Source organism: Melozone crissalis, unplaced genomic scaffold (assembly GCF_028551555.1).
Source record: "Melozone crissalis strain CALT ecotype California unplaced genomic scaffold, PUWL_Pcris_2 ptg000034l_1, whole genome shotgun sequence".
In the NCBI taxonomy this organism is placed as follows: Eukaryota; Metazoa; Chordata; class Aves; order Passeriformes; family Passerellidae; genus Melozone; species Melozone crissalis.
Genome location: NW_026535812.1, coordinates 7,177,815 through 7,197,473, shown reverse-complemented (window position 1 = coordinate 7,197,473; position 19,659 = coordinate 7,177,815). Strand labels below are relative to the sequence as shown.

Sequence of the window (19,659 nt, the reverse complement as noted above, 5' to 3'; positions counted from 1 at the left end):
GTCCCACTGTTGACATGCACAGCCTGATCCTTCCTCTTTCCTTTCAGTGTAAATCAAAATCAGTGTCACCACTGAAGTTTAAAACAGGTTTAGGTCTGAGGAAGATCAAAATCTTCACTTCTATTGTTCCATGCTTACTTCATTGCCCTTATATCTGATTGTTGCAATGAAAACGTTTTTAAAAAGGTTAAAAAATGCAAATGGGGTGTGTGGGTGCATTAATAAGAGGATATAAAAATAATGCAGAAGATAATATAATGACAGAATCCTGAACAATGGAGCATTTGAATTCGGAGGACCGTGTTCAGTTTTGGGTGTCACCTCTTAGGAAAGATATGGCAATAGCTGCAAATGGAGGCTGAGGAAGAGAATTCAGAAGCTAATGCTCATGAGCATATGTGAAAAGAAATTAGCAGGAAAACAAGAAACGGTACATCTAGTGAGTGACATGCAGTCCATTAAAAATTGCCAATGTATATTTCCCTTGCAAAATGCTCAAACCTGATTCCATTGATTCCCAACATCATTAGAAAGGCAAGGCTGTCTCAGGTAATTCAGTGGTTTTGCTATGTTGTACAGTGTAGCTGCTGTTGTCAGGCAGCTGTAGTTCAAGTCAAGAGGTCTGTGGGGTCAGATCATGAGAAGCAGCAATTACACAGTACTGCAAATTTTAAGTTAAAACATTATGTGCTGCCTTCCAGGCATTGGGGAACATGGTATCCTTGGTGCAGAAGATAAATCCTACAGACCTGGGCTTTGACTAAGTCTCTTCTGTCCAGGAAGGAAAAAAAAAAGACAAGAAAAAGCCAAAGTAATAATAATTATGAATGTAAGAAGGAAATGCTAAGGCAGAGCTCTTTGGGAAATATGGTCCCTTGGATTAGAAAACATCCACTGTTTTCTTTAATGCCAGTTCTAGCTAGGGAAAAGAGCCTCTGAGCACATTTGAGACGAGCACCTCACTATCCTTATCAACTGTAGGTACAACAGGCATGAGGAGCTGGTACTTTTTGGGTTTGTACTCCTTCACACTCCACTGACTCCACTTATATTACTTTTGATTTCCAACAGCACAGAATTTTCCAAGCACAGAATCCTGCTGCTGATGCCTCTCTCACAGTAAATACAATTAATTTCCTCACCCTGTGAAAAAAAATGGACAAAATAAAAAAAATATTCCCTTAACTCAAAGGGCATTACTCCATAGCAGACCTGTAAGCCTTCTGGCACTCCATGGTGAGTCATGGGTTTGTCACAGGGAAGCTTCCTCACCCTGTGTGAGACAACACCCAAAAAACAGCCTGCCTATTATACACATTACACCATTTCTCCATTTACTTTGCCCATTTGGAAGAAAAAAGAAAATACACTTTATTTTCGTTAACAAAATGAATGGCATGATCTATGAGAAGCAAAGGAAGAGAGGTGGTGGTGAAGTTTGAATACAAAAAGAGGATTGTAGAAGCAGGATTTATTTAGCCTTCCAAAAAACACTGAGGAGGAGTCACTGCAGGAATTTAATGACTGGAAAATGCAATAAAACTGTAGTTCCTTGCTTCATGTACTCTGCAGTGCTTGGACACCCAGATAAGCAAGTCAGAAGCACAAGTCTAGCTAGATTCACCCTAGGCAACTCTTGAAACAGAGAGGAGCCCAAATTCCACTGCATCCTTCATTCCTGAGTCCTGCCAGCTCTCTGACCAGGAGTGCACAGGCCTGATGGTGACCTTGATTAATCATTACAGGAGTAATTGCTGGCAGCCCTCTATGCCAGGCCAAACCTTCAGCTGGTATAAAGGGACATTGACACTGGTGACCATGAATCTACAATGTCTGAGCTCAGATTAACCCAAGTTTAACTCAGTGAAATCTTCCATAGAGTAGGCTGGGCATACAGCTGCATTTTAAAAAGAGTAATGTTGTGACCAATTAAAATATTTGCAAACAAACAAGACACTTGGCAAAGTCAGTGAACTTCAAAATGAAAATAAAAACCAAGGGAAAGATTAGCATCAAATTCAACAGGCTATGTGATGCTTTTTCTAAGTGTCAATCCAAATGAAGTCTTAAAAATACAGAGTGAGTTATCCAAGGATGAGGGGAAAAATCTCTCCTAGGAATAGCACTGATCTAAGCAATCACTAATATTTGTCTTCCTTTGAAGCACCAGGCCTAAGTTGTCCCCAGAAGAGGGATATTCAAATCACAGCAAGCAAGTAGCCTGGTAATAAGAAATTATTTCAAGAGGGAAAATTATCACAAGCATTTGGATTGATCCAAAAGGCCTTTAAATAAAACCAGGCTGGCTCTGCTGTATCCACCCCAGTGCCCAGGTATGTGAACACACGTGAAATTAAGAAATGGCAATCTAAAAATAGTCATAAACATGTAGGTCTTTTCATCTCAAATGGCTGTAAATAATGTAAAGCAAGAGCAGTTTCTCATCCAGTGGGCCTGAAAAATGGAAGCAAATACTATTTACTGTTTCCACTTGAGTTTGCAGATTTGGACCGAAGTTTCGCCCAGTTGTTAAAGATTTATACGGGAGGTTTAACAATCCCGTCATTAAGCCTTGGCACAAGCAGTGCAAAGGACGTTCAGGGCATATTTGTACTAACTTATCTGGGTAAAGAGAAAGCTGTTCCTTTACACTGTGTTTGCTGTGACTCTGGAAACTGAGCAAACAAAATCTGAGGCACACTTTACTCTCAAGCAGAACTGACATGAATGTACAACGACTGAAGGACACCGAACTTGTGTAGGACATACCTGCCTCTGGATCCACAACTGAATTGCAAATCCCTAACAATGTGGGGGAGTTTAACTCAGACTTTTTGGAATACCTCATCCTGATGGCAAATGAGAGACCGGCTCAGCCCCTGAATGTCAGGTGAGTAAAATCCTGTTCTGGGGGGATGCTGGAAGAGGAACTGCCCGAGGAAGAAACCTCAGGCCACAAACAAAGGCACAAATCCAGTGCCCAAGAAAGAACTGAAGGAGTTCTGTGCAAGCCAGAGAGAGCACAGTTATGACACTGTTGACATACTGGCTGACAGAGAGGAGAGGCACCACTGGCACAACCTGGTAGGCATAAAATCCACCACCCACAGGGAGGAAGTCTAGTCAGAGGGGAGACCCAGACTGTACAAAATGGCATTAATATGACCACCTGAACAGCAAACATTCCCAAACCAAACCAAGCTATGTGTCTTTTTCCAGGGGCAGCACAAGTTGTGATTTTTCCTGTCAAATGGTTTATGTGTGATCTTGTTTTAAAAGATATATAAATAAAGACAGGAAATATGAAAAACAGCCTGTTTTCCTCTTACCTCCAGGCTGATCCTTCCCCTGAGCCAATTTTTCCTTTCTCTCTCAGGAGGCCAATTGCTGTGAATCCAGTGTAGCTGTGAACTCTCTCCCAGCAATTATGTGTATTTTTAAATGCACAAAAGTAAACAAGGACTCAAATTTTATAAGAACAAGCTAGCTCTTCTGATCTTAAATTATCAACAGATTTGACCGTTATAGTGGAGTTGTCACTTCCAGACCTAGTTGGAAGTAGGAAATTGCACTAAAATAATGAAAGCTATTTAGAATATTTTGCTGAACCTGCAAGAAGTACTAATTGGCTGGCATCCATTTTATGAGACAGACAGGTATTTTATTCAGGGCTGATTTTCTACAGTTGCAAATTGGGACTGTTAACTTGAAACTACTTTAAGAAAAACTCTAAATACAGGAGTATGTATGAAACACCATACTAACTGCCAGACAAGAAGAACCCAAAGAACCCATTGTCCCACACTGCTATATTTTGCCCAGGACATTTGCAAGACAATGTAAAATGCTTTAACAATATAATTACCCTCATCTGTCCCTGAGTATGTGGCCAGTGCCTGGGGATTTCACTCAGCTTTTCCTTTTGAAAATAGCTTGTTCTGTGATTTCTATAGGCAATTATAATTTTTCCCCCAATAGTTACTGGAGGAAATAATATATGTTTCCAAGCAGCACCCCATGGAAACTGCTCCATCATATCTAAAATAAGGAAAATTGACAAGACTCAGTAACAGCCTGGAACAATCTGGAAGTCTCATCTCCCCCTTGCCTTCTCTTTCCTATGTGAAATCATCTTGGAAACAGATGTCCATGATAAAACAGGTCAAGCAGGTTACTCAATCTGCAAAATTTGGACTTTGCTGTTCCAAAAGGGAGCAATTCCTAAAACAAGAACCTCTTTTAGGAGCAGTTGCAGTCAGCTTAAATAAAACTTAAAAGAACAGCAGGGGGAGGAACTAGAAATCTAGACAAGATGCTTGCTTTTCACTTGGGGACTGAAATGTAGAAAACATGAAATGAAAAATAACCAAAACCAAGAGAATTTTCAAACGAGTTCATTTTTTCCTTTAATTACATTATGTTTCAGAGTTCTTTTGAGCACATCAGGTTATCTCATGTCATGCTCTTGCACTTACATTGAGTTCCTGCTTAAGTAACTCAGACGAAAAAAGATTGCAGAAAGATGCAGGAGTATTCACAAACTGTAATGTACTGCTCCCAGTCCAGAGATGGGAAACTGACATGCTCAAGACTGCCCAGGAAACTGCAGTAGAGCTAAGAAATTACATCTACTCTCCCAGAACCCGATCCTGTGCCACAGCCATGAGATTAACTACCCTCGTCCCAGCCTTCCTCTTTCTGTGCTTAAAAGCTGGGAATGGAGAGGAGGGTAAAACCTGCTGTTAGAAGGAAAGTTCCAGAAGGGAAAGTTTTGCCAACCTTTCCCAGCGCTTGGGTAAAGTGACATGGCACTAATGTGACAAGATGGAGACTCCCTGTGCATATACATGCAGCCAGAGCACTGCATGTGTCCCTCATTTTCTACAGTGCCATGCTGGCTAGTGCTGCAGCTGGCAAATTAGAGGCAAGTGGGGAAGGCTTGGGGTTGATTGCATAAGCACTGGGCTAGCCCCCAGTACTGGGCGAGAAGAGGCTGCTATGTGTTGGGAGCTGCAGCCCAGCAAGCTTCTCTTCCCACCAGGGTCCAGAAATGGCCGTGCGGAAGGGAAGTTTGCATCAGTCAATGCTGTTTGCTGATGAGCTTCCAGAGTTGTGTATCAAGTGCTTTTCCTGAGTTACTAAAGACCCCTGCAGTCAGAGTATCAGGCTGTAAGAACAGAATCAGCTCATGTCACATTTGAAATTAGCTGAAATTAGCTTGATGCAGTTGACAAGGAGAGTATGGCATAGCAGCACTCCAAACCTGCCTGGCTTTTCAAACTAGCAGAAACCAGCCTAACAGGATGCTGATGTCTTAGTGACTTCTGGCTCCCTTGTAGCTACACATTTGCAAGCAGATTCACCAAACAGGCAAACCTTGGACCCTCCACCCAATAAACACCAAGGGAGGAAACAGTTGAGAACTCTGCTATTTCTTGATCAACAAAATTAGCCTTCTCTTTCCCTGCTTCTGTATGGAAGCTTTCAAATGAAAAACCCTGTGAATTCTTACCTTTCTGCAGTTCAAACAACCACCCATGCTCATTTCTTCCCTAACAAGTGTCTAATACACAACCAGCAAATCTAGAAATAGAAGTGGGCATCATTATATTTTTCCCCAAGGGCAGCATAGGTCTTGTCTGCCCAAGGGACATTTGGCCTGTCTGCTTACTAATGAGTCTGTCTTGAAAAGCTTCAACCAAGACATCTATTAATCCTCCTTTTACAATTGTCCTAGCATTACTAAACCTCTCTGCTTTCAGCAAGGCATTATGCCCTGCATATTATTTCTCATACTATGTTTTTGACTAAATAATTTCATCAGAGACTAAAGCTTCCATACCTAGTCCTTTAAGTTTTTTAAGTAAGCTCTACATTGTATACACATTCCGTGGCTAGAAGGCTTCCCACAGCCCAAACAGAACAAACAAAAAGGAACAAGGACTCACAACTCCCACATGCAGTCCTGCAAAACAGAAGAGATCATCAGGCAGACTGCTGAGAGCCTTCCTGTGCACATACTTGCAGAGTACATAGGTATCTCCTGCTTTGAGGCTACATCCTGCAATTTGCCCCTAAGCCCTGAGCTGATAATTTTGTAGTCCCCCCAGTCTAGGAGGTACAGGGATTTGATTTTTAATTATTCACTTACCTTCTTGAGATAAGCCTGGAAAACCTCATGAGTTTTCAATCACAGCTACTTTTAAAGCATTTCACTAGTATCTTCTCAGCATAGAAATAAGGAATGGGATGGCATCAATGGCAAGAACATTTCATAAACAGCAGGAAGAAGGAAAAGGGGCTTCCTCTAGAGGCAGGAGTTTTTGTTGATAGAGAGATATCAATGATGGCAGAAGAACAAGCATGAGGTTTATACATTTCACTTCTCAGGACTCTCTCAAAATCTTCAAGCAAAAGTGCATTTTCACCATTGCATGTGTAATAATTTAAGGAAAGGAATAGAAGTAAGGTCATATTTTTGGTATATTAGTTTTATAATAAAAAGCAGATACATATATATATATATATATACATATAAAATGGGTTAATTTGCATGAAGTAGTGAAATAGTTCATGTTTCATGCAGAGAGAATTGTATGAAGGCACGTATCCTCTTCTGTCATGTGTCATAACATTTGTGGAACACACTTATTTGGTGGTCCTATGGACACGTGGCTTACCTTTATGCATAGAGCTACCCACAATGCCAGACTTCATTCCAGAAGTATTTTTAGAGCTAGCAAGAGCATCTGAGTAATTTTTAGCCACTTTAAATGTACTGGTTTCTCTCTCTATCCTCGTTCACTTGGTCTTAGGGTTTGGAGGATTTATTATATGGGTCCAATGTATTTATTTTTAGTCTCTGAAGTGTATCTAAAACAGGTTCTCTGTAACATGTGCAAGACAAAAAGGGTTTTCTTGTCACAAAAGTGTAATGAACTATATAATTCTGTCTTGGTTTTGCTTGCTATAAATAAGGTACCAACACTGAATCATGGCAACAGAACCATTATGTTAGCTTCCTCAGCTGAAAGACTATCTCACAATTGGGCTGGTTGTATTTTGATTCTGTTAAGGCTGTTTATAGAATTCAATCTTATTTACAAAATGAGCACAAAATATTTAATTTATTTGATACTCTATTTGTCAAACTATTTGATATTCCTTTAGCCAGCATTCTCAAACTTATTGTCTAATTTTCTCTGGCTTCTGCTGCAAACCTCATTGGTCCATGTGTTACTGTCTGGTCAGTCTGTTCTCATGCTCCACCTGTTTGTCTCCACCTCTGTGCCTAAATCAAATAATACCTTGGCCTTGCACCTAAATAGTTGAAATTCCTTTGTCATGTACGTTGCTCTGGACAGGGACGTGCACTTAACTGTCTTTTGCCACCATTTAATAGGAAGTGTCAGGATTGTAAACACTTCCAAGGATGGCAATCCCAACCAGGAACAATGAAAATATAAATATTTGTGTAGTCAGGCAGCTGAGGGCTGTGAGAGCTTTAGGGTAAGGTGTTACCACGCCCGTACATCCTTCTGCTGAAAGTCAGTCCCCCTGGAGCAGGGGTGGCTCAGCAGGACAAGTGAGAGCAGCACACTGACACTGACTCCAAGTCTGCACCTCAACCACCGATGAGGCTAAATGAATTCATAGCTGCATCTGCTGAGATTTAAATCTGCCAGAGCCTAGGGCTGAGTCTGTGGGTGTTACTATTCCCCTGACTCAGACAGAAATATCTCCCAGTGCAAATGCAGGCCTGAGCTTGGGCAGAGCCCCAGAGCCTCTGCCAGGGTCCTCTCGCATGTGGCACTCCTTGAGGGTTTGGCACCTGCATGAGCAAGAGCGGCTGTCAGTGAGTAAGGCCTGCTGCTGGATTTTGGACTGTGATGCATACCAGCAGAGCTGGGTTTGCCTCATTATCATGCACAGTGAAAGAGTTAGAGATGACATTCCACTTCAATTAAAACCACGTAAGATGGACAAAAGTCACTGCCTAACACATGAGCAAGGATGTAATAGGGGACTGATGCTGGTGGGAGGCAGAAGTTTGGTTTTGGTTTGCACAAGACTTTAAGAAAAACATTTGAAAATGAAACCATTAAGATGCAGCTAAATTAGCATTTGCATGTACATTCAGACACTATTTAAAGAAGAAATATTAAAGGAGCCGTGTTATTTGTAAGAGCTTGAAGTCAAAATTCTGTTCTAAAAGAGCTCTATCTGGTTCATCTGGATGAAAGGTGCATCCCTATATTCAACACATAAAACCTTCCAGATGAGTCATTAATAGGGCTTTTACACTTGAGATGACTTCAACATATAAAAAGGAAGAAAATATTACAAGATTTTCTGCCTTTCTACAGCACAAACACGCGACAGCCTAGACAGCAATTTCTGCATTGAGCCCCCAAACAAAATGATGTGGAACTAGACATCATTTACAGGGGCATCCAGCCATGAATGGATTTGAGCTGATGGCAAAACTAAAACAGCACTAGGTAACTCAGAGTAGGCGTTCACTGCCCTGTGTGATGAAAGCACCCACCTGCATATTTTTAGTGGACACTCAGACACATCAATACTGTTGTCTTCATTCCTGGTGGTGGTAGGGACACAGTCAGACAAAGGGAATTCTTCAGTGACTGCATGTCCCTATATAGGCAAAGCATTCAGTCAAGTTGTAGTCATACCTGTTATTCTCTGCTTTGAAACAGCCCTGAGTTACACAGCTGGAGATTTCTGTCTGTCTTCTGGTATTAATTAAGCAACCTTCATTACTCTTCCAGGCTGGGCAACAGTGTCGTTTAGCATCAGTAAATTGAGCAGTTTTAATTTCAAAATCCTTGTGTTTACTCCCTTATTACAGTACTTAACACTTTTCAGTCAGCCAATACACCTTCACACTTTAGAGAGGAATTAGGAATTTACTGAAGGACTGGGTTCACCAGAAAGGAGAGCCACCAGTCTTGTCCTGCTGCACCCCTTCTATCACAGGGAAGGCTGACAACACTGAACCAAATAAGTCCCACACAAATGATTGCCTTGTGGCAGTGGAAGAGAGGGTGCAGAAAAAACCCTCCCAGAGACACAGGCTGTCAGATCAGGGCCAGCACTAGGCACACCAAAGTAGCCCATTATCCAGGACAGCAAAGTACTAGGGAGGCAAAGAATCCATGATCCAGCTGCCTGCTCTGCTGTGCTGGAGCTCTGGAAAACTGCCACTGAGAGAGGGGCCAGGGTGTGTGGAGCAGCAGGTTTGGCAGGGAAGGAGGTGGCTCTTTCCAGCAGCTCAGACACCACTTGCACCCCTCCTGTCTCAGCAACAGCTGAGGCAGGCAGGTGGCTCTCCAGGGCTGCCAGCCCCCAGCAGCTCCCTCTGCTACCAGTGCCCACCGGGGCTGCCACCAGTGACAGACCACACAGTCTGCCTCTACCATGACTCGTTTAGCTGTGCCTGCCTGGCACATCGTGGGATGAGGGAGAGATGCTCAACTGGTGCCAGAATGTTCCTCCTGCTCCAGACTCCCACATCAAACTGTCCATATTAAACCCACTTGAAATACCTGCAGGTCTACACAGCTGCAATCTCAGCTTTCAGTCTGCAGCTCTGCTACTAAAAGCATCCTTATCTTTGATTAGCCCTAACTGGTTAACAGAAGTTACACCTAAAACACCTTTGATACATCTGATACTCTTCATATCCCTCTAAGTCCACTCTCTTTATACAGTAGTCCCATCCACAGCCAGCCCATGCCTTGAAAACACCTCCAGTCCCACCCTCCTAGAGGTAGCAGTGCTCCCTGTTTCCTACACACATCCATGTGTCCAGGTCCACACTGTTCCAGGAACCTCAGTCCCTTTTACAGTTTGTATTAGCATCTTACCCAACATCCCTGAGTTCAGCTGTTCTTGTAAAAATTCATGGCATTTGCTGGTAAATGCCAGTTTTTTACATAAGCAAGTAAAATTTATATACAGTCAAATTTCTGGAGGCTGGATTATGTGTGAGTCAAAATGCATATTTCTAGTGTTGCTGTATGTGCATCACTTTCTGGCTTCACTGTTGCCATCTTTCTCTTTTCCCTACAGACTGCTACTTTGGTCTCCATGAGCTCCAGGGAAGTGTTTGCCTGCAAAGCACGTTCAGGTGAGTGGTGACTCAAGCCATGTGATTTCAAGGTGACATGTGATATACTTGGGAGGGGGTACTCCTGACAAAAGACCTGGCACTCATCTACCTCTGACCATCAGAGATTAATACCTTCTTCAAAAATTCTCTACAAACACTCAGACAGGGGTAGTTAAGGTCCACACATGCTTGAGCTGTTCTCTGTCACAGAATAGTTTGACTGTTACAAGAGAAAAAGTAATACTAAATTTGAATGCATCATTCAAACATATCCCTAGTTTTTTTAATATACCTAAATTACTGGAAAAGTCAGGACTATTTGGTTGACATATCAGTAAATGGTTTCTCAGTACTTTCTTAGAGTATCAATTTTGAAATCAGAAGTATGACTTCAGAAATGCATTCTGTTCTTGAATTCTTCATTAAAGAAAGTAAAAAACAGCATATATGGTTTATAACCACCACATTAAATGAGTGCCCCTTCTGCCTGTCCTAGAAAACATGAAAGTCTCTCTCTCATCCATTGCTATCTTCACTTCTGGTCAAGGATCTTATTTGTTAGGGACGGTTTGATAACCTGGAAACAAGTTAATTTTTCAGGACAGGCACCTTCACTCCTCTTATGAACAAAAGGAGTATCTGGCAAAGAGAACCACACAGTTTTGCCAGGGGTACTGAACACATAGATAAGTCTTTGGGTAACCCAGCTGAGTATCACCTGGCCATACAGGGGGCTCCTTCTCTGCCAAGGATCTTTGTAAAAGCTCAACAATGACATCCATGTACTCTCATATTCACCGGGTAGGTGAAAGGGGAAAACAGTCTTCTCCATACACACGTGCATCTCTTTGCCTAATGGTCCCTTTGGACATTTAATGGTTTTGAAACTACTCCTGACTGGTGAGCAGTTCCACTGAAAACTTTATCCACTTTTTCAATAAAATACTAGCAGCAATTTGCAAAGGATTGCAAGATTCGTCAGCTTGGCAAAGGTCATGACAGACACAGGCCCCAGTATGAATCACATGGACAAGGGGTGGCCTCTTGAAGCACAGAGGAACTTTGATGTAGAGGAGATTGTCATAGGTTCATCTCCTTGAGTGCCAAGGCATAAAATAATCTACAGAAGAGAAATAAATAAAAATGTAACAATTGTTAGAGTTTGGGGTTAAGTAGGATTACTGCTGCAATATTAATTGTAGTCCACTTAGAAGATATACTTCCATCACAGTTGCAAGGTTCAAGTCCCTGGGGCTCTAGTCTTGGGACAAAAAAAGGCAGAGGAGAAGAAGTAGCCTCTTCTCTCTTTTCAAACTATCTCCAACAGCAGCTGCTTTTATTCCGTTGTTCCACACACCCACAGAAAAAGAAACAGGCTTTAGTGAATCTCTGTACCTCCGAGTAGTTTACAAACCAAACTTAACACCACCACTGACAAATACGTCCTTCATACACTTCCATTAACTCTGGAAACAGTCCCAGAGCAACGACCATAGTTCCAAACAGCCCAAAAGGCAGAGCTGAAGTCAGGATCCAAATTTAGAGCTGCATGCTGTGGTTAGGTAATGAAAGAAGAAAGCAGACTTTCTCCTCTCTAGAGCCAAGAAGCTCATGGCCGAGAAGCTCATGCCCAGTGCATGATTTCAGGGAGTGACCTTCTCTTTATAAGGATAAATCACAGTGCCTTCAAAAAATATTGGAAAGCAGAGGATTCACAGATGATGGCCCAATTGTCCCTGGTGTCCCAGGGTCTGCTAGAGCGACCCCAGGGGCAAGCATGAGAAATGTTTGTGGAACACATGAGTTCACAGAGATTGCAGAAGATGCATAAAAAATTGAAGCACCTACTTTCTAAGCTATCTTGTGCCTTGGATATACTGTAACATAACAAACCAATGATACATGTGACTTCTTAAAACAGCATCTAACTAATCCACAGCACAGTTTTATGCCCTTCTCTCAGCTTGCTGTCAATTTTATATTCACATTTTCTATACAGCATCTCTTTCTATTACTCATGACAGCCCCATCAGTCACAAAATCATATTACATATTCAGGAAGACTTTGACAGCTGAAAGAATTCAGCAAAGGACCAGAGAATGCTTAAGTAATCTGTTCATATTTTACCCAGTCCTACAAAGGCTGAAAGATCAACTGATGTTTTGCTGTTGTGAGGTGCCTCCTAAAAATTCTTGGGAGTCCAGGCATAGTCCATGTACTGACACAAAGAGCAGAGAAATTTTGTACTGAAGTCACTGTGTCAATGAGGAAGTACACTGGCACTTTAAGGGAACTTTGGGAAAGCAAATCAAACCTCTGCACTATATAATCTTGTCTCTTCTACCTTTATGCCCTACAGTTATGGATTTTTCTTCACTTACCTGCACAGCAGGCATGAGTGCTGTTGATAAGTATTAGAAGGCACCCAGCCCTGTAAAAGGCATTAATTCTTCTATTACATGAAGGAGTATACAGATAATAGACAGATTTACTAAGCTTTCTCTTCAGCTTTAACCTTCTATTCCGTAACATTTTCACCCTCGTAAAAAAGGTCATGGGCACTATCTGTTATACACTCTAAATCAACCAGTAATACCAAACCAAAATACAACATTCTTCCAGTAACACCTGTCATATGTCATGGAATGACAACCATGAACATATCAAAGCAATGTCCAGGGCATGAGAATAAGCCTTGTAAGGTGATGATGTCAGAATGATCTCTGATAAAAAGTCCTGTATAGTCCCTGTTATCCTAATCAGATGATGGACTATGGCCTCTGAACTAACCAGAACTTTGTCCTCTCTTCTCCTGTTACGTTCTGTTTTATCTGTGTCCAGCTGTAATTCAGATAAAGCTGATGGAGTTGTGGAGGCTACCTGTCTTCTGCTGCTCTGCTGCTGATCCACCGCCTCAGTTGCTATAGAGACCAGCTCAGGAAGCCATGGAGGAGCATGGGAGAGAAGCCACCCACAGGCTCTCCACTGGCGGGCTCTGGCAGGGCCGTTCTCAGCACGTACTGAGAGAGTCAGGTGCGGTCTCTGAGGGTGAGGAAGAGTCAGCAGGCGCTAACCCAGTGACGCACGAGGGGGACTTGCACACACAGTACATTGCTATTCAAAGAAATTCCAGGTACTACCGATCCATGAGGCTGCCAAACAGAGGGAAAAGAAAGACTTCGAGAGAGGCAACGCACATGCAGCATGCTACAGGTGAGTACAGACCCAAACAGCATTATGCTTCTTTTTCCAGTGAGATTAGGAACTAGAGGAGTCAATAGAACAGAAGGACAGGAAGATAGAAAGCAGCTCAGCTGTCAGCATATAACAGAACACCCCTGCCCTACAGCACAGTGGGCAGAGGAGTGCCATCCTTCTTTTTTCAGCTTGGAAATATAAAATGGTTGGTTGTTTAAAGACATTTCATGACAGAGAATCTAAACATATGTGGGACTCTGCACTGCACCCCTCTGCTCTGTAGGAGAAAAATAACTTAGAGAAAGACATGAAGCTGTCAATGAAGCAGGGACTTTAGCATACAGAAATAAATGTTCAAAAGTACAGAAAACAGTCAGCAAAACCAGAGGAAATTGCAATGGTTCCTTCTGAGGGACAAACAAGCCTTCTGTGAAAGTGCAGTTACTGCTACTTTGCACTGAAGAGAGCTGTAAGAAACACCTAGGCTCCCTTTTAACAAGGAGGTTGAAACAACAGGAGCACCATCCAGAACATACATGCATTCAGCCATGGCTTCAGTAAAAAAGGAATGCGTTGGCTCTTCCTGACTATGAATAGTACAGAGCATTACTGCAAGGCCAGGCTGGAACCAGGCATCTTTCAGGTGCCAGAGCTGGAACCTTGTCTGAGCAGCTGTCTGTGAAAGAAGCAAGGGAAAGATAGGAGAAATGAAGACAGTGCCAGGAAATGAGCTACTGCAACACACTGAGAAGCACTGGGAACAGGGCTGCATGAAGGAAATTGAAATGGTTTTAATCTAAGTCCAAAATGACAGAGACCTGGAACTGGGAACGTAGAAAATGCCCTTCACTTCCATCTCCCAGATGCTTCAAGAAACTGAATTTTAAAACTCCTTCACAGCAAAGTTACCTTATCCTATTTTCAGGTTATAATCTAACAGAATCAATGCTCTGGACTATGAACTTTGGATAGCTGGTGATATACAATCAAGATGATACACCACTGCTTATGTTCCACTGCTGTGCAAACCACTGGAAGCTATTGCTTTGTTATGTAGCAGTAAAGCCACCTCTTCAGCTCCTGAAAGTAGATCAAGTTCCTTAAGAAAAAAAAGAACAGACATCCTCCACCCCCCAAATAAAAGGGGTGTGGGAAATGTCCCCAAGAAAATAGGTGTGTCCTGCCTGCCTCACCAAGGGAGCCATGCAATTTCAGTATAAAGGTCCATTCAACCCTGTGGCACAGACAGAAGGAAAATTACCTCCTTTCTCCAAGTTTCCAAGCAGACAGCAGCAAAGAGCTCCTGTTTAATATTCTGCTACTGTTGCAAGGAAGTTTGTGGATAAACTGAGTGTTGCCTATGCCAGAGCAGAGCTGTTCTCCACCCTGTGGGTGCAGACAGGACCAGAGCAGAGCCACCGTCTCCCCACCTCCCAGGGCACTGCTGCAGAGCTAGCACAGCACAGACCCACCCTCCCTCCCGTTCCTGGGTGTCACAGTGTCCCCACAGCTGCCGAGGAGGTCCTCACCCCTGTGATCTGCAGCTGGCAATGCAGCAGCACCAGCACTGAAGGACTCACCTTCTTCATAGACCTGCAGCATCATGGCATCAGGATGTTGGCAGAGGAGGACATCCCTTGTGTCTTGGCCTGTGTCATTGAGGAAGGACAAGCTAAGAGAAGGGCTTCTCTTAGCAACTCATTAGAGCATCCACAATGCTGACCTGTGCTTCTGTGCCACTCCCCTCCCTGTATTACCACTACTGAAACAGGACTGGTTCCAAACAGGGCTTTTCCTTCCATGCCTGCAATTGTTCAGCAAGCACACTGGGGAATCTCTTCTCCAGTCTGTACAGCAACACCTGGGCTAGGAGCAATAGTTCTTTCTCTGAGGCAACTGTAGCAAGTCCTCCTCAGAGCCACAGCCTTTAAATTCAGCTAGGATTGTGTGAGCAGCATTTCTGCTCTCTCCCTTTACTTCCTTGAATCCATTCCTTCTCCTGAAACTGGACAGTGGATGTTTCTAAACCAGCCCCATTTGAACTTCTGACAGCATTTGCTGACATGCATGGAAGCAAGGGATGGGTGAGCTATTTTATATTGCCTTCCAATCCATTTGAACAGCAGCTATCCAAGAATGTGACTCAAGCTCAAATGTTAACCTGTTCTCATTTTAACCTATGTCTCATAGGGAACAGCTGGAGGGGAGGGGAAGGCAAGAAGAGACAGAAAAGACAGAGTAGGCTACAAAATGAGAAAAATAAAGACTCAAGAAATGAGATCACCGAAAAGCCATTTAAAATTATCTAAATCCAACTCAGGGAAGGCTTCCATATAGGCACCCTTTGCACCAGTCCAGCTTTGGCTCATAGCCTAGGAGCTGTAAAACATAATAGATGCTTTTCTTTAACTGGAAAAAGAATTGTTGGGTTGTTTTGTTTTTTTTAAGCAATCTTTGACAGAACGATAAAGTGTTTAAACTATTCAAAGTGAATAACGCAAACTACTATTTCATAAGGTCTTGGCTCTATTTTAGGAAGTCTTCAAACTCTGGATGTCATCCCTTCCCTCTGAAAATTTATTTAAAAGGTGCATCAGAGCCCTGCTTCAGTCAGAGCACTGACCTGACAGTCCTGTCACCAGTGTGAAAGATAAACAGATTTATGACTTAGACCAAAATATTTCGAATAAAAAACAGCAAGGCCATTTATCAACAAGCCTCAAACAATGGGAGATTTCATTTGAAAAGTGAGATGCATCCTCTCCTGCCAACTATTGCAGTAGTAAGCCTTGGACTTAATGCAACTTTGACTCCCTGTGAAAGGATCAGTGGTTCATCTGAGGGAAATTGGAGACGTAATTAAAAGTAAAGCTCCTCTCTCGCCAAATCTAACCTTGATTTATCTAGTAAACTGAACATCTTCAGAATGAAAATGCAGTAAAGCAGAGCAGTAATGAAGCCTTGATTTGGCAAACCAAATATTGGCATGCACAGGCACACACAGCTGAACATTTTCTGCTGAAATAACTGCACTGAAAATCACTCATGTTGGGACCCAGCCTGCAGTGTGAGAGTGCCACTCCCATAGATAAGAACTGGTACCCTAAATCCAACTTCACATTTTCTCAGCTGCATTTGCATTATACAAGCGGATGACACTTCAATCTTGTTTGAAAATCAAAGATAAAATGTAACCACCTTTGTGCCTTGTGGTTTTCCTGTTGCCTTTGGTGTCAGCAAACCACTACATACAGTAAAGGTAAATTAGGAAAATTACTGTTTTAACACCCTCTTGGCTTTCTCTTATATCACAGGTTCACTCAAAAACTATGAGCCCATCAAAGAGCCTCTGAATGTTTTACCACATAAGGAATCACCATCTCCAGCAAACTCTGATCTAACAACATTAGATGAATTATTGATCCAAAGGTAAGGAGATTCCCATGCAGGGTATTTCCCATGCCTTCCCTGAAAACTACTCAGTGGTGTCAGAGTGAGAATGCTTCTTTTGGGAAGGACAGCTAGACTAAGCTGTAGTTCTGATCCATGCCTTCTCACCTTGACTTGTGGTGCTGCTTTCAGTCTTAATGACTTCTACAGCAGACTATTAGCATGGTGGTAAAAGGGTCTTATCAATGTGGGTTTGGGGAAGACAGTGAAGGAAAGAGGGGGAACAAGAAGACAGTGGGAAGATGGAACAAAGGGGAATGTGATGCAGGATCACCCAGCAGTGTTAGCAAACTGGGCAGACTGCCTTAAGCAGTTTCTTGAGAATAAGGAGAGCCTGTGAGCATTTTGTTATGGAACACCCCAGCATCAGGGTAATCCCTTTCTCAGCCTTCATAGAGAGCTTTTCTGAAGCCTGTTACACAATCCTGCATGGAAAACAAGGTTTTATAGCTGAAGAAGTAGCTACAAAGTTTTTTTTTCTAAAATATCCAGACTTTTTGTTTGCTTTTTGCTTTAAAGAACTGATAAGCAACAGAGGCTTTCAATGAGGTAGTCCTTTTTGGCTTAAATCCCTCAACAACAAAGGTCCAGCAGAAGACCCTGGTCCCATAACTCAGAAATTTACATACATCCCATAAATCTCCCCTCAATCCTGCTCTCTTGCCACTGTAGCTAGGCAGAGAAAGGAGCAGCTACCTATCCCTACATTTTCAAATATAACTAAGGTTTTCTCCCAAACTCATTCTCCAGCTACTCACCCCCTGTGTGTACAACTGTGAGGTAGTCCCTCCTTCTATTGTAGAACAAGCTGGAAGCAGTAAGAACTTGTCCTCTTAGGGTGCATACATCCTGCTGCACCGTCTGGTCCTAATTACTGAGACCAGCTGTGTTGGGGTAGTACAGAGTGCTTTCCCAGGCACTTTTCCCTGTGGAGAGGACTCCAACACAACCATTTTAGCCAAATGTCAAGTTGGATTTAAATAAATTAATTGCCTTGGCTAAAAATGATTGCCCCTTGGCCGCAAACTGAGCATATGAAATGAGACAGCCACAGTCTGCTGCAATGTCAAACCTATCTGTCATCCTTTCCTTGGGGCATAATCATCACTGTCAGTCTGACATCCTGACACTGGCACTTAGGCAGCTCTGAAATGTGCAATTTCTGATTCTCCCTGGAGCTGGAAACAATGAGCCTGTGCTAGGAGTTAGTTGTATCAAAGATGCTGCTGTGCACAGAACCTGTCAGGTCAGTACAGGTTCTAAGTCATGTCTGCTATAAGCAGGCAGTCCTGCTGAATGGCATCTCTTGAAATTGAGCACAGAGATTTAACAGAGAATGAGACCCAAGTTCCAGCTCAAATTCAACCCATGTCCTCCTTCCTTCTCCAAAAGATCAGTTATAATTTATAGGAGAAGCACTAGAAATCTGCAATGGGAAAGCATGCAAGAGCCTAAAAAAATGCCATTATTTGTAGTAATCAATAGTATCTCACTTGTATTTGGAAAAAATGGCCATTGTGCAGATAATACATTTAAAATATTATTGCTGGTCTCAATAATTACATTTAATTTCTCCCCAAAAGAATAAATCTGGTGCCTGCCAGCTGACCATTCTGCTGAAAGCAGAAGCTAGCAGTTCTGCAGAAGAGACAGTACAGGCACCTCTGACCAGGACTGGGAAGATCCATGACATTCTCAGGAGTGGATCACCAGTCCTGAGGGCAAGTGGGCCCACAGTGCTGCATCTCTTCACATTCACAAGCATGCTACAGCAGCCATATAAATTCTAGGGCTGGGCAGTCACAATCCCTTCTCCTTGCATGAAGATAATCAGCAGGTCTGACACAAATGGATTCCTTACAGGCAAGGATGTCATTTCACATACAGCCATGCTACATAACTCAGGGTAGGAAGTAAACATAGCTGGGGAACATAGTGAAGAGCTCAGCAAAAGGAATTGTCATCTGCATGGTACTCAGATGGGATTTTGGTTTGAATCTACATGTCTTTCAAAGCCCTGAGAATAGTAGAGTAATTCACTGATCTCACAACATTGATGTCTGAACACAAGATGTCCTCAAACATTATTGCTGGTGCTCCAAACTCTGGATGGCCACGGGCCATCCATAAGATACTTCCTAAGAGAGTTTTTATGCCTAACTATGCTCAAATGATCTTTTTTCCCCATGACCCTTCTCTTACATGATCTCCAGCTCCCCCTAAGCACTGCAGAGCTCTCCACAACATTCCATGGCTTCCTCTCAGTCTTGCCCATTGTACAAAGGTCCAAACCCCTACAATGACAAGCCACTTCCCAACAGCTCAGCTGACTTGCCCTGGCCATATCAGTGCTGAGCTTCTAGCACAAATTCTGCTTCCCAGAGTAACCAGAGCCAAAGCCCTGGGAGGAGCTGCACTCATAAAAAAGCTGTTCTTTCACTGGGATCAGTCCTTCCAGCTCCAGTGTGGCAGCAGCTGTGCAGACATCATAGAAAGCCACAGAAGATACATTGGAAGAGAAAGTCAGTGTGAAATTTCACTTTTCAAAGCTCATGGAGGCCATTGGTCTACCAGTGCAGAGCAACCTATTTCTTTACGCTGCTTATGAAACCTCCAATTCAAATAAACAAGGACCATCTAAAAACCCTTTGGTCACATTTGATCTGAGGTCAAAGAATGGAAGTACTACAACAATGAATACAAATAGTCACCTCCGGCAGCAAGAGGGAATCTAGCTTGTTTGAATTCCTGCAAGCACGTGTATTAGAGAGAAGCAGTGAAATAACACAGCCCTCTGTGAATAGCACAGCGCTCTGAAGGGTGCTGTGTGTGTGTGGGTCAGCATCCCTCAGCCCAGCACTCTCGGTCCTGGGCAGCA

The 19,659-nt window shown here is 42.8% G+C and overlaps 2 protein-coding genes across 5 annotated transcripts in view; one reads left to right on the top strand and one right to left on the bottom strand.

The window, feature by feature from the left end:
• Positions 1-19,659, bottom strand: part of NEU2 (neuraminidase 2) — a 37,151-nt gene that overhangs the window by 12,161 nt on the left and 5,331 nt on the right. The window contains exon 1 of one of the 4 annotated variants that reach the window (XM_054282339.1): positions 14,912-14,982. The exons of the other annotated variants lie outside the window; for them this stretch is intronic. Coding sequence (XP_054138314.1) covers positions 14,912-14,920 — 9 coding nt within the window. The 5' untranslated portion in view covers positions 14,921-14,982. Of the gene's footprint in view, positions 1-14,911; positions 14,983-19,659 lie in introns of those variants that run through there. 4 annotated transcript variants of the gene reach the window in all.
• The window catches only part of NGEF (neuronal guanine nucleotide exchange factor), a 35,349-nt gene continuing 28,768 nt past the window's right edge, over positions 13,079-19,659 (top strand). The window contains exons 1-2 of the mRNA XM_054282331.1: positions 13,079-13,346; positions 16,646-16,760. Coding sequence (XP_054138306.1) covers positions 13,079-13,346; positions 16,646-16,760 — 383 coding nt within the window. The remainder of the gene's footprint in view (positions 13,347-16,645; positions 16,761-19,659) is intronic.